Genomic DNA, 14073 nt, shown 5'->3' on the forward strand with positions numbered 1-14073 from the left:
CCCTCCAGCATGCTCCATGCAGGCCCACAGTGACCTGTCTAGGGCACAAGCCTGAAACTGTCATTCCTCAGCCTAGGCTGTGCTGTTGAGAGACAGAAGGCAGCACAGCCTTCCTGGAGCTGCCCCTGCCCATCACTGCCCCAGCCCTTCCTCTCTGTGCCCCTGCCCTGCACTCCCTCCTGGTCTAGACATGCCCACGTGGGAGTAATACAGCTTTGCAGAGCTGCTCCAGCTCCATGAGCGCCTTCTCCCTGGATTATCTCCCCACTTTCCCCTGGCCCTCAAGGGCTCACCGCTACACCTGCTCCACATCCTTACAGGTGTCGCCTCCTGAATGCAGGCATTTCAGGTCCTCTCTCTAGGCAGAATGGGCCATAGCCTTGCTTCCCCGACTCCATCAGCTGGGACATCCTAGTTGCTTTTGCGGTACATGGGTACACTTAAATCCCCGATGTCTCCTCAGGAGGCTGTTAGCTGCTTGAGAATAATATGTGGTTTCAGATAAAGAATGTAAAAAGGACTCCAATAATGTGAGCTTCCCAGGCAAAAGTGGCTCTCCTCAGAGCAGCCCTTCCCTATGGTACCCCCACAGCTCCAGGACTTTCTTTCCTAGCAACCCTCATAATTTGTTCCCACGTGAGGATTTCATTAACACTGGATGAAATGTTCTGCTCCCCTGAATAGGACTCAGGAGTAAGCAAGTCAGGCATGATCCTTAGAGTTTATGCTCAAACAGATATTTGTATTCCCATGTTCCTGGCAACATTGTTTGTGATACCCAAAATATGAAAACAACCCATATGCCCACCCATGGATGAATGGATAAACAAAATGTGGTATAAACATACGACAGAATATTATTCCTCTTTAAAAAGGAAGAAAATCCTGTCACATGTTGTAACACAGATGAACTTCTAAGACATTATGCTAAGTGAAATAAACCAGTCACAAAAGTTAATTGAAAACTGTACCTCGAATAGTCAAAATCATAGGAACAGAAACTAGAATAATGGTTGCCATGGGGAACAGAGAGTTTTGCTTAGTGGCTCTGGAGTTTCAGTTTGGGAAGATGAAAACATTATGGAAATGGTGACAATGGTTACACAGTAATATAAAGGTACTTAATATCGCCAAAGGTACACTTAAAAGTAGTTAAAATGGTAAATTGTATGTTACGTATATTTCACCAAAATTTTATTTATTTTCGGCTCTACTGAGGTATGATTAACAAAACTATATAAATGTAAATGCACAATATTTTACAACTTATAAAAATTAAAATTTAATTTAAAAATTTTTTCCTAACAAATGGAAGAGAAACCCTGGGCCTCTGGAAGTTCTAACCAGGGCACACAACTGTATCAGGCAGCTGGTTGCTTAAACAAGGTATTTTTGTTTCAACTGATCCCTGGGATTATTAGGAAGCTGCTAGATTTTTAATCTTTTCTCTTCCCAGACTGAAAAGGTTATCCAAGGGTATCTCATCTTAGACAATTTCCTCTCCTCAATTACTTTTAAACATCAATCCACAAGGAAGTCCTCTTTGGTAATAAAGATGGGAATGAGGACACACCTACAACAATGTGCTATCTGGGGACATCTTGGTTTAAATGCCCTGCTCAGTGTGCATGGTGCTAGAGGAGGGGGTATTGGGCTCTGTTGCTAAACAGGAGCCTGTCACAGGGAAACTTTTTTTTTTTTTTTTGGAGGGGGATATTGAGAATTGAATCCAGAGGTACTTTATCACTGAGCTAAGTCCCCAGCCCCTTTTTTTTTTTAAAGACAGAGACTCACTAAATTGCTTACAGTCTCACTAAATTGCTGAAGCTGGCTGGCCTCAAACTTGCAATCCTCCTGCCTAAACCTTCCAAACCCCTGGGATTACAAGCATACACCACACACCCATCAGAACCTTGTAGAGTTGCACAGCGTCACCTATGTGCTATCTGCCCAGCCTTCTTCCTCACAGCTCTCTTACCCTGAGCAATGCTGATAGAGACCCAGATAGAGGCATAGGTGGAATGGGGACTCCTGGGAGGAAGATTCCTTGGCTCTAAGCCATCTCTAGATGCCCCCAGGAATTATAGGTTATAGAGACCAATTGAAGCCACAGGTAGGAGGCCACTTTATGGGATTTTCCCGTCTTACCTGTTTAGCCAGGATTCCCAGCACAGCAAATTTTACTTATGGGCTAAAGGTGGCATGGAGCCCCCATATGTGTGCTCCCCTCCCTGTTTCATCCAAGTGACAACTGGACATCTAGGAAAGGAGAGGTGTCCCCACTCTGCTTTGGTAAATGCAATCTTGACAGTTGATGTGTCTTAAAGTCTTAAAGCACTCAGTGGGAGGTGAAGCCTCCTTCCCCTGCAAGGGCCTCCCTCTCCACGGTCAGAGTCTTTCCTGAGGGTCAGAAGCTTACCTAGGCAGGGGTAGAGGACTGTCCTGACCCTCCCCATTCTGGGGACCCCCACCAATGGGCCCAGTAGATGCAGTGATCAGGGCACAGAAAGTCCAATGTGCTCTTCAAATGGGGATTGGGGAAGGAGCCCCCGACTGGGGCTGCAGCTGGTTACATGGCTCAGCTCAGGGCCAGGTTTTCTAGGAATGAGGCAGGCAGTCCTTCACCTGCCATTCCTGAGAGCTGTGTCCTCCCAAAGGAGAGACTGTTTTTATAAGGCTTTCAGTTTTGCAGCAGAGGTTACAGAAAAACACAAAATTCTGCCATCAACTATTAACCCCCTGTGCCCCAGTATGTTTTAGTCACAGGACTTTTATACCACCCACACCCAAACATACTTGACCCAGAAAACCTCCATGAAGCAGGTCCACTTAGGAGTTTTGAGGACCCTGAGCATTTTTGCCTTCAAGGACCTCTTCCTGAATGCAAAGTATATAAAATATAAAAAATACATATATTTTAACAATTGCATGGGTATAAAGATGAATATGTTAATAGTATATAGTAAAATGATTTCTTCTGCCTAAAATTTCAGTTTTCCTTCTGATTTTTTTAAGAGAGATAATTTTTTAATATTTATTTATTTATTTTAGTTTTCAGTGGACACAACATCTTTTATTTTATTTTTATATGGTGCTGAGGATCGATCCCAGCGCCCCGTGCATGCCGGGCGAGCGCGCTACCGCTTGAGCCACATCCCCAGCCCTTCCTTCTGATTTTAAAAGAAAACTTTTGGTGGCTCTCTAACGTCAGCACCACCTCTAGCTCCTGGCTCCCGCCAAAGGAGAAGCTGGGTAAGTAAGAAGGTCTTTCACCATGGCTAAGCCGCTCCCAAGAGTGCACCCTCTACTGGAGGAGTAAAGATGCCTCATCGTTGCAGGCCTGGTATTGTGGCATTTCGTGAAATTAGACATTATCAGAAATCCATTGAACTTCTGATTCGCAACTCCCCTTTCAGCGTCTTGTGAGAGAAATTGCTCAGGACTTCAAAACAAATCTGAGCTTCCAGAGTGTAGCTATTTGTGTTTTGCAGAAGGGAGGCAAGGCCTATCTGGTTGGCCTTTGTGAAGACACCAACCTATGTGGTATCCATGCCATATGTAACAATTATGCCAAAAGACATCCAACTGGCACATTGCATAGGTGGAGAACATGCTTAAGAATTCACTATGATGGGGGCTGGGGTTGTAGCTCGGTGGTTGAGCGCTTGCCTCGGGTGCATGAGGCACTGGGTTCAATCCTCAGCATCATATTAAAAAATAAATAAATAAAATAAAGATATTGTGTCCATCTACAACTAAAAAATATATTTTTAAAAATTCACTATAATAGGGGCTGGGGTTGTGGCTCAGAGGTGGAGCGCTGGCCTGGCATGAGTGAGGCACAGGGTTTTGATCCTCAGCACCACATAAAATAAAATAAAAATATTGTGTCTACCTATAACTAAAAAATAAATATTTTAAAAAATTCACTATAATGGGGAACATTTCATTCTCAAAAAAATTTTTTTCTCTTCTTCCTGTTATTGGTAGTTCTTAAGTTACATATTTTTTCCCAAAGGGTCAAAAGGTACCTAAGTATATGATTGCGAGTGGAAAAACAGGGGACAGAAATCAGGTATTGGTCAGTTTTCCATTTTCATTGTGTGTAAATTTTTTTCTTTTCTTCTTTTTATTTTATTTATTTATTTATTTATTTATTTATTTATTTATTATTTAGTGGTGCTGGGGATTGAACCCATGGCCTTGTACATGTGAGGCAAGCACTCTAACTACTTAGCTACATCCTCAGCCCTGTGTGTGAATTTTTAATATAAATGCAGGCATATAGAGCATTAATGAAAGTCAAAATTTTTCAGTGAACAAGTTTCAGTAGTTCAATTTTATAACAATTATAAATAAAACTGTTAAAATTTTCTGGACAATGCCAGCATTTGGATTTTTTAAAACAAGTAAATTTTTTATTGACGGGAACTAAATGGTGTTTGTAGCATTTTTATCACAGTAGATGCCACCCATTCACTAGACTTTTCTGAGTTGTCCTACATGCAAGTACATGTTTTTAATGTTGTCTTCTGTGCTGTTCCTGTAAGTTTGCTATTAAAATACATTAAACTATAAAAAGAAAAGAAAATAGGGCTGGGGATATAGCTCAGTTGGTAGAGTGCTTGCCTTACATGCACAAAGCCCTGTGTTCAACCCCCAGCACCACCAAAAAATAAAATAAAATAAAACTTTTGGAGGGAACCTTAAAAGTGTTGTGGCTAGAGCCTCCCTTGTCTATTGTCTATTCTAGTTCTGCATCAAGGGACATTCGAGTAGAGACAAGAGACCTGGCTAAGTGGGAGGGTTCAACCTTCCCAGTAGTGTGACCTGGGCCACTCACTTCACCTTTCTGTGCCTCAGTTTCCTTACCTGGGAATTATAATACTGTCTACCTCAAAGAGTTTATGAGGGGATTACATTAAAACCATATATGGGGGGGGGGATCATATATGGGCTGGGGACACAACTCTTTAGTAGAGGGCTTGTCTTGAATGTATGAGAACCTGGGTTTGATTCCCAGTACTTGGGGGGGGGGGGGTTANCTTAACCAGCACTATTCTAGAAAACCAAGGTGGAGCTTCCAGATTATAGGGATATCTCACTTAGATTCCTTGGAGCAGAAACAACCATTTTAAAGCTGGTCATTCAGTAAAAGGAATTTATTATAAAATTCCTTGGCAGAATTGCCCATGGTGAGCCCCGAGGAAATCTGAACTACCAGAAATCTGGTGGTTTCCTCTTGACCTGAGAGGGTAAATGAGGTTACCGGTGGGAAAGAGGAATCACAGGACTGTAATCTGCCGCCTACTCTTCTCCATCTGTTTAGCAGGTGCCAGAGCTCAGGGAATTTAGTGCCTTTTAAAATGTAAAGGCCTCTGGGATAAATTAATTTCTTAATCCCTTAACAGTCACACAAGAGGAAGGTCTGACAGCTGGGTTTTCTGAGGGGGACAAGAACGAATATGTGTCAGGGTCTTTACATACATTATCTTGCTTAATCTGGACAACAGTCCCATTCTTAGGGATTACTGTCCCCATTTTATAAACAAGCAAACAGAGGCTCAGAAAGGATTGGTGACCTGCCTAAAGGTCACCCTACTCCTTCCTATTGCCCCCAGAGAACCATGAGTCCTGAGAAAGGATCAAGGGCAGAGAGAAAGGCAAAAGGAAATCAGCCTGCCTGGGTCTGTCTCTGTCGTAGCTAATCTGATGAAACGTTCTGGGCTTCAGTTTCCCCACATGTACAAGTCTATTGTAGATTGACCCAAGGATCCCATGTAACCCGCTTTGCTTACCCTCTTCCCTACCTGGACAGACAGCAGGCAACTGCTATGGTCTGACTGTTTATGTCCCCACAAAATGCATACATTGAAATCCTAACCCCAAAGGTGGTGGCATGGGGAGGTGAGACCTCCGGGAGGTGATCAGGCCATGAGGGTGGGGCCCTTTCACAAATGGGATTTGTGACTTTATAAAAGAGACCTCAGAAAAGTCCCCCACCCCTTTCCTAATGTGAAGTGAGAAAGCTGCTGTCTATGAACCAGAATGTGGGCCCTCCCTCATCAGACCCAGAATGTCAGTGCTTTGATCTTGAACTTCCAGCCTCCGGAACTGGGAGAAGGAATTTTTCTATTGTTTCAAAGGTACCCAGCCTGTGCTATTTTGTTATGGCAGCCCGAACTAGGATGCAGGGCCCCCTGTGGCATTTCTTTAGTTCCTGAGGAGTCACCAGTGTTGCCTCCCCTCCCTGACCTCAAAAGCAGCATCACTCCTTTGGGGGCAGGTGTGTTGAGGGGTCTTTATAATGTGTTAGATTGCTCAGAAACCTCCAGCTAGCCAGAGGAACTGTTTTGTATCCAGATCCTCCCTCCCTGCCTGTTTTTTTTTTTTTTTTTTTAGCAAAAGAAAGCTGGCAGCAGCAGCTTGTCTCCTTTGTGAAGGTAAACAGCTGAGTCACCGACTTCTACTTCACTCAACAGCTCCACCACTTCCTGCCCACTCTTACTCAAGGAAGAGTGATTCTACAAGCTGGGTTGGGCTTCTCTGACTCCGAGGGGGAAAATCACCTGCCCCCAGGAGGGACTGTAGCTGAGAGAACCAGAAGGGGCAGCATGTGCAGTGGCCCTGGGGACAAGGCCCTACCCAGCAGTGAGGGGAAAACACGGTCCTACCTCCAAAGGCTGGCCTCATGCTGAAGTCGTGGTCATCCACTCTGAGAAGCTGCTGAGGTTTTCCTGTTCCGATTTTAGTCATGTCGAGGTTCTTTTTGTAAGAGTTACTGCAAAGAAAAACCAGAAAACAGGATCTATCTGTAGGCAACTTTTCTCCATCCTGCCTTGTCCTTCTCAGCCAGGGAGAGGGAGGGCTGAAGGACCCCACCACCACCACTAGAACCCTCACAGGAAGACCACCCTGAGGACCAGGCCTTCCTAAAGTGGACGACCTCCTGGGCAGAGCAGCATTCTACCTGGCACAAGGCTCCTAACTGTCTTGCCAAAAGTTTTGATTGAATGGAAATAGTGGGTTTGAGTGTTGGGGGATGCTTTTTATTTATTTATTTATTTTTGAAAAATTTCTCATATGTTATTATAGTATTGGTTTTGTGATTAATATGCTTCTAAGGAAAATGTGGTCAAAGTTTTAAAATAATGGTTTTGGGGCTGGGGTCATGGCTCAGTGACAGAGCGCTTGCCTAGCATGTGGGAGGCCCTGGGCTCGAATCTCAGCACCGCATATAAATCAATGATTAAAATAAAGGTCCATCCACAGCTAAAACAAATATAAAAAAAATAAAATAATGTTTTTATCCAGCCAGACCTGATGCTTCTTCCATCAGTCCCAGTGGCAGGTTTGCAGCGGCCCTGGGGGGCCTCCGTCCCAGGACAGACAGGCGAAGCCGGCAGGTCAGGGCCATGGGTGGATTGAGTTGCTCTGAACATCCAGCAAGATGGTGATGGCCAGAGCTGCCACCCAGCACTGCAGGCCCTGGTTCTTTCCAGACCCTGGTCTTCACCTCAATCACACACAATCCCAAAGCAGTCAAATCCAGAACACTCTACAGCAATTGTCTACTGACAAGGTTATCACCAAACAAGAAAAAGAGAAAGAAAAGGATAGGAAAAAAAGTAAAGAATGAAGAAAAGAAGAGGGGGATGGGAGGGGAAAGAGAAAAAGAAGGGAAGAGGGGAAACCTTGCACAGCCAACCCAACCCACAGCACCTCGTCTGCTCTTCCTACAGGCTCACTGGCTTGTGCCTAGCACCAGAGTTATTTTCATGTGTCTCACTTAACCTTCTAAGAGGGTTGGGTCTGAGTTCAGCTCTGTGTCTGTCATACTAAGCACAATGCCTGGTACACAGTGGGCATTCAATAAATGGGATCAGCATGACAGGACAATGGCCAGCTTCTAGAAGGAATTTTAACCAGTTTCATTTTAGCCTATTTGGTCAAAATTATTCAGATGGTTCTCAGGCCTGACCACATATTAGGGTCATTCTTGGAGCTTTCAAAAATCCTGGTGCTCTGGCCACAACCCAGACCAATCAAATCCATATCTCTGAGTGGGACCTGAGCATCAGCATTTTTTAAATTTCCCCGGCTAATCCCCAGAGAGCCAAGGCTGAAGAGCACTTAAGAGCACTAAGCATTTTTAGATCGTGCAATCCCTTGCGACAATAAGCTCTATCTGGCTTTGTGTCTTGTTGACTAGACCAGTGATTCTCAAACCTTGCTACTAACAATAATCACCTGGGGAGGTTGTCAAAGTACTGATGCCTACCCAGTCCCAAGCCTAGAGATTTGGATTTAATGGGTTTGGTCACAGCACTGAGAGGTTTCAAAACCCCTGGTGATTCCAAGGTGCAGCAATGTTTAAGAACCCCTAGGACACTTGAATCCAATACCTGTGGAAGAGTCCAGAGAACTGCCTAGAGCTCCTGTTCATACTGATGGTTTAGGTGTAAAAAGGTGAGAAAACTAATTCACATGCGGAAAGAACTAGATTGCCTCTCAGGGACTGTGATTCTGCTACATGCAGCATATAGAAGATTTTCAGAAATAAATGAAGAGGTTTCGAGTGTTCATTTGTACATACCCCGATTTCACTCTCCATGTCGTTACACTTTATTCGCTTTTGAAACAAATGTGCGTGTTTCCAATTTAAACTGTAAGAGGAAGGCAGCATGTTTCCCCTCTTGGGATCTTGGAGACCTCTCCCTGTGAAATTCTTAATGTTCATTCTCTACCAGCTCTGCCTCAGATGGTGTGATTCAAAGGGAAATCAAAGCAGTGCTGATCAATAAAGTAGCCACTAGTCAATGTGACTGTTTAAATTTTAATTAAAATTAAATTAATATTTAGTTTCTCAGTTATACCAGCCATACATATGTGCTAGTGGCTACTCTCCTGAACAGTGCAGATATATAACATTTCCGCAATCCGCAAAAACGCTTTGTTAGTTCTGCACTAACTGATTGAGGTTGGGTTGCCCGGGCCCCAAACAGATTCCACTGTAAGCCCCACTCTGGAAACCGCCTGGTCCCCTTTTACAGCCCTAGACCTCCCAGTCATTCCCCCACTTCCGGTGAGGGCTCTGGCACCACCTGTTTCTCTTCATTCTGTCCCTCCCAAATGTCGGCATACATATAGACTGCCCTTCCACACTCTGGTGGCACAATTTCTCGATTCCTGGTCTCCAGTTCATTTGCTCAACATGTTCCTATGCACTACTGTTCTGCCCATCTCTGTTCCAGTCATGGGAAGGGCATATACCCTGTCCTCACAGGGCTTATAACCTAGTGGGAGACATGACAATTGAACAAGTGGACAGATAAATAAAGTAACTCCAGGAAGTGCCAAGTGCCATAAAAAATGACAAGCAGAGAGATGGGTTGGGGTAGAGAGCTCATTAGAAGGTGGCAGAGAAGTGTGAGACCAGGAAGGAGTGAGGGAGGGAGATGGGGAGCTATGAGAAGATCTGAAGGAAGAGAGAACAGCATGGGTGGTGCCCTGGAACAGTCTAGCTGTGAGCAAAGCCTCTTCACCCAGCTCATTCAGTTTCATCTAGTTTCTAATGCACTCACCCTCTATCCCTTGAACCCTGCTGCTATCTTCAAACTGCCCTGTTTTCACGTTCTTCAGCAATGGCGGTTCTGAAGGACCTGGGGGCTCAGCAGACATGCCTGACCCTCCTCCCCCAGAGCCATTTGAGTTCCACCCTCAACCCCCCAGCTCCTCAGCTTCTCCCTCTTTCCCTGTGCACTCCTATTAGCATTCAATCTCAATTCCAGAGTCTCCCCTCTTGAACCTTTTCTGCACTGTAGGCAGAAAAACTGTCTACACCCCCTGTTCTCCTCTAACTCACACTTCATGCAAAATTTATTGACAGTGGTAGCAATGTAGGTGTTATATTCTTCTTCGACTCTTTCCTTTTTAAAAACAATGTTTGAAGACCTAACCTTTCAGAGCAGTCTTAGGTTCACAGCATGGCTGATTCCTACTTACCTCCTGCCCTCCCAGGTGTACCTCCCCCACCACAGTGGTGCATTTGTGACTACTGATGAACCTGCACTGGCATATTTCTCTTTTGTGCTTACATTAGGGTTCACTCTTGGTGATGGATGTCAGTGAACATGGACAGACCCATAAGGACATGCAGCCACCACGACAGCATCATACAGAACAGTTTCACCATCCTAAGCATTCTGCCCAAAACAAACAAACAAACAAAAAAGCCCCACAAAAACTTATTCCCTCCTACAAGAAACACTCATTTCCCAAAGATGAGCTCCAACACTGCTGTCACCTCCTCACTCACCAGCACTTCTCTCCCAACTCACGCCCACCCGCAGGTCCTGCAGTGGCCCTGCTAGAACAGGCAGAACCTGGCTCCATTAAAAACTTTGTCTTTTAGGACAAAGCAGTAGGAGGGGAGGCTTCCTCCTACCTACCATGCCCTCTCAGTCTCCATTGCTGCCTCCCCTCCTCCTCAGCCCATCCAGGGTCCTCAAGACCCTGTCCTAGCCACCTTTTCTTCTCTCCCTGCACTCATTTCATCAGGGTTACCTATGCCAGTGGTTTATATTGTTATCAATATGCTGATGGTTACTAAGTAATCGTCATCTCTCTGCTCTAGCCCTTTACATCTGATAACTACCTAACTGAACACCTGCGGTTGAATGTCCTAGAGGCATTTAGACCACACATCCAGTGCAAGTGTGTAATCCCAACAGCTTAGGAGGCTGAGGTGAGAGGATTGCAAGTTCAAAGGCAGCCTCGCAACTTGGTGAGGCCCTAAGCAAATTAGTGAGACCCTGTCTCAAATTTTTTAAAATTAACAATAAAGGGCTAGTAATATGGCTCTGTGGTTAAGCTCCTCTGGGTTCAATCCCTGGTAGAAAGGAAAAGAGGGGAGGGAAGGGGAGGAGGAGAGGAGGGAGAAGGGAAGGGAGGAGGGAGGAGGGAGGGAGGAGGGAGGAGGAGGAGGGGAGGAGGAGGAGGGAGGAGTGGAGGAGGGAGGAGGGAGGGAGGAGGGAGGAGGGAGGAGGAGGAGGAGGGAGGAGGAGGAGGAGGAGGGAGGAGGAGGAGGGAGGGGAGGAGGGAGAGGAGGAGAGGAGCAGAACCCGCAAAGTCTAGCGCCTTCCTGAACCTCGACGTGGACCAGATGCCCAAGGAAACTACATGGACAGGAAGAGGACGTCCCATGGCAGAGTTTTATGGTTTAGTCCACCGCAGCATAAGCTTGAAGTCCAGCTGTCAGTGCAGGTAGCCTTGCCGAACTAGCCCAGAGACCAGGGAGATCCTTACTGAGACTTCTGGGAAAGAGATGCTTATTCTTTCCTCCTAGACCCAAAACCTGAACTGTGTCCCGTCCTGCTACCAGAGAGTCCTGGGACGTAAGCCTACAGAGAGAAGGCATGGAACACAGTCATGGTGCATGCTGGTCCTGATGGCACCGAACCCTAGAGACAGCCATTCCTGCAACTGACCCTGCGTTGGACTGCTCGGCTTACAGGAGCTGACAAACCCTCCCTATGTCTTCAGACACTCTGGACTGGATTTCCATTACATGCATCAAAAAGATGCCTAGAGAGTTTGGGATTGTGAGACATTGACCTTGAACCTGCTGTCATTCACTCAGAAAAAGAACGAATCGCACAGCAGTGGTTACAATTCACCGTGCTGTTGCTCCTAATGCACAGTATGTCACAAGGACCTTTAAGGGCGGTGGCTCAGAGCAGCTGCTTTGAACCAGGACTCTGAACATAGGAGTGGGAGAGACACGAGGCAGGGGTACGGTGAAGAGCTTGTNGGGAGGAGGGAGGGAGGAAGGAAGGAAGAAAAGACAAACAACACATCCAGCTTGATGTGGGACGTATTAAGTGTGAAGTGACCTCTGTTGGAGGATGAGTGGATGATGATCAGAAAGAACTGAGAGACAATATGGCTGCAGGGACACACAGGGGCCAGGTGGAACTTTGGAAGTTACATGAAGAAGTCTGTCTTTATCCAAAGGCAATAAAAAAGCAACCAAAGGTGTTGAGCAGATAGAGGAAGAGGCCACAATCAGATTTGCTTATAGAAAGACTCACTGTAGCCACACACACCGGGAGGGAAATTTCAATTGAACTTCATCCCCTAGAGCTGGATGTGCGACTTGGAGTGTGTGTGTGGTCATGGCCAGGAACTTCCTCACTCACTCATCTCTTCCCCAAGCCTAGCCTCCAGGAGTCAAGTGGGACTAGGCCTGGTCTCTGGGCAGTGACAGTGTGAGGGGCCGTGACCATAAACCCCAGCAAAGGCACCAGGGAAGGCGGATGAAGAGCTCAGCCAGGGGCTTAGCAGATCATAGACATTAAATTGTGAGTGCAGCCGGCTCACTGCCCCTCTGCCTCACAGGAGCAAATCCCTCTTGTCAACACAGTCTCCACATCTATTTAGAGAAGGATTAAGGAACCGGAAGTCCCAGAATGCCACTACCCCAATGAGAGAGAGGAGATTTAAATCCCACCACCATTAAGGGCTCAAAATTTTTGTAAGGGACCAGTTGTTTGATAACTCAAGTCACCAAGATCCTAGCCTTGGGCTCTTTGCCCGAGCAGGGGGCTCCATTCATCCTCTCACAGGTATGGCCGCACTCACTACGGGCAGCCTTAGCCCTCAGAACCACAGCAGGTCAGCCAGACCTCCAAAGGACTCAAACCCAGCCTTTTAGGGGGAGGTGAGAGTAGAAGAAAATGTGATCACCATGCCTTTGGAAGCAGGGCTGGGTCATGTTGTTGTGGTCTGTTGGCAACAGTAGTTATCATGATAACCATGCCCTGGCACACGGCACCCCTTCTCTGTGCAGGCCCTGGCTGTGGGTTTAGACACACCTCACCCCTTTCTCATATCTCCTCTTCAGCAGGAGAAACTGAGCAGTAGTCGGTGAGGAGTGGGGATAACATGGAGAGGAAGCAGGAAGAATAGAACAAAACAACAGCTGAGAGCAAGCACTCAGGGAGCAGCAGTGACTCAATAAGTAGGGACATGAAGGATCAGGAAACTGAAAGCAGTCATCGAATCAGCCACTGCTAAGCAGAATAGTTGATTTGCATGAGCATCTTGGCCAGGGTAATGCCCAGAAGGCTGACGGGATATAAGAGGTCTTGACAGTGTGTGAGTGTGACCGTGTGTTACATGGGAGTGACTATGGGTGCAGGACATCTGTGGGGCATGTGACTGTGACCATGTACACTGTGTGACTATGAAAACTTGTGTGTGATGTGTGATGTGTGTGTATGACTGTGTATGCATGTTAGTGTGTGATCAGGACTTCCAAGAAGTGCTGTAAGACTAAACAGAAAGAGTTGGTCATTTGACTAGTAGAGTGTACCTCCTCTGTGTCCATAATTACAGTAATTTTGGAAACTTAAGTGTCAGAGGCCTGACTGAAAGTTGTCACAGGGAGATACAGCTATGTAATTTTCTGACCATGTGCATTCCCCGGTAGATTCAGAAATGCCCAGAACTGTGTTCAGTATCTTTTTCCCAAGCCTTGGGTCAAGAATTATTTTATGTTCTTTGAATATGTATGTTCATCTCTTCCCACTTTAACACTTCCTGGGATGAATTCAAGAAAGTGTTCTGCCCCTAAGAACCAGATTCAAGCTGACCTCCCGCCATGCAGGTGCCTGGAAATGAGACTCTTGGGTCTTCTGAGAAGTGATAGAGATGCTGCAGCTGAGGTCCCTGAGAATCCCAGGGCTCCTGCTGAACCCCAGTACCATTCTCGGGGACAGACAATTTCAGATGATACTTTTCCTCCAGTCTTAGTACACTGAGAACCTATGTTCTAGTCCTTAGAGCCACCAGCACACTGTATAACTTATTCATGCTTCTGAGTCACTGTTTATGCTCCTGTAAAATGAGCCCCTGTAGGCGATTTCCTAATGCATGTTCTATGGGACAGGAATTCCACAAAACAGTTGTTGTTGTTTCTAAGAAATACTGCAACACTTACCCCCCTCTTCAAGTTTCACTATGTCTATTTGCATAATGAAGTTTTTAGAAGTTCTGCTGCAAAGACATCTG

At 45.9% G+C, this 14073-nt stretch overlaps 1 protein-coding gene across 1 annotated transcript in view; it reads right to left on the reverse strand.

Annotated features, from left to right (window-relative positions):
• Window positions 1-14073, reverse strand: part of Gabrr2 (gamma-aminobutyric acid type A receptor subunit rho2) — a 61230-nt gene that overhangs the window by 45672 nt on the left and 1485 nt on the right. Inside the window, exon 2 of the mRNA XM_015499315.2 lies at window positions 6675-6781. Coding sequence (XP_015354801.1) covers window positions 6675-6781 — 107 coding nt within the window. The remainder of the gene's footprint in view (window positions 1-6674; window positions 6782-14073) is intronic.

The sequence above is a fragment of the Marmota marmota genome, unplaced genomic scaffold, assembly GCF_001458135.2.
Source record: "Marmota marmota marmota unplaced genomic scaffold, marMar, whole genome shotgun sequence".
NCBI classification, from domain to species: Eukaryota; Metazoa; Chordata; class Mammalia; order Rodentia; family Sciuridae; genus Marmota; species Marmota marmota.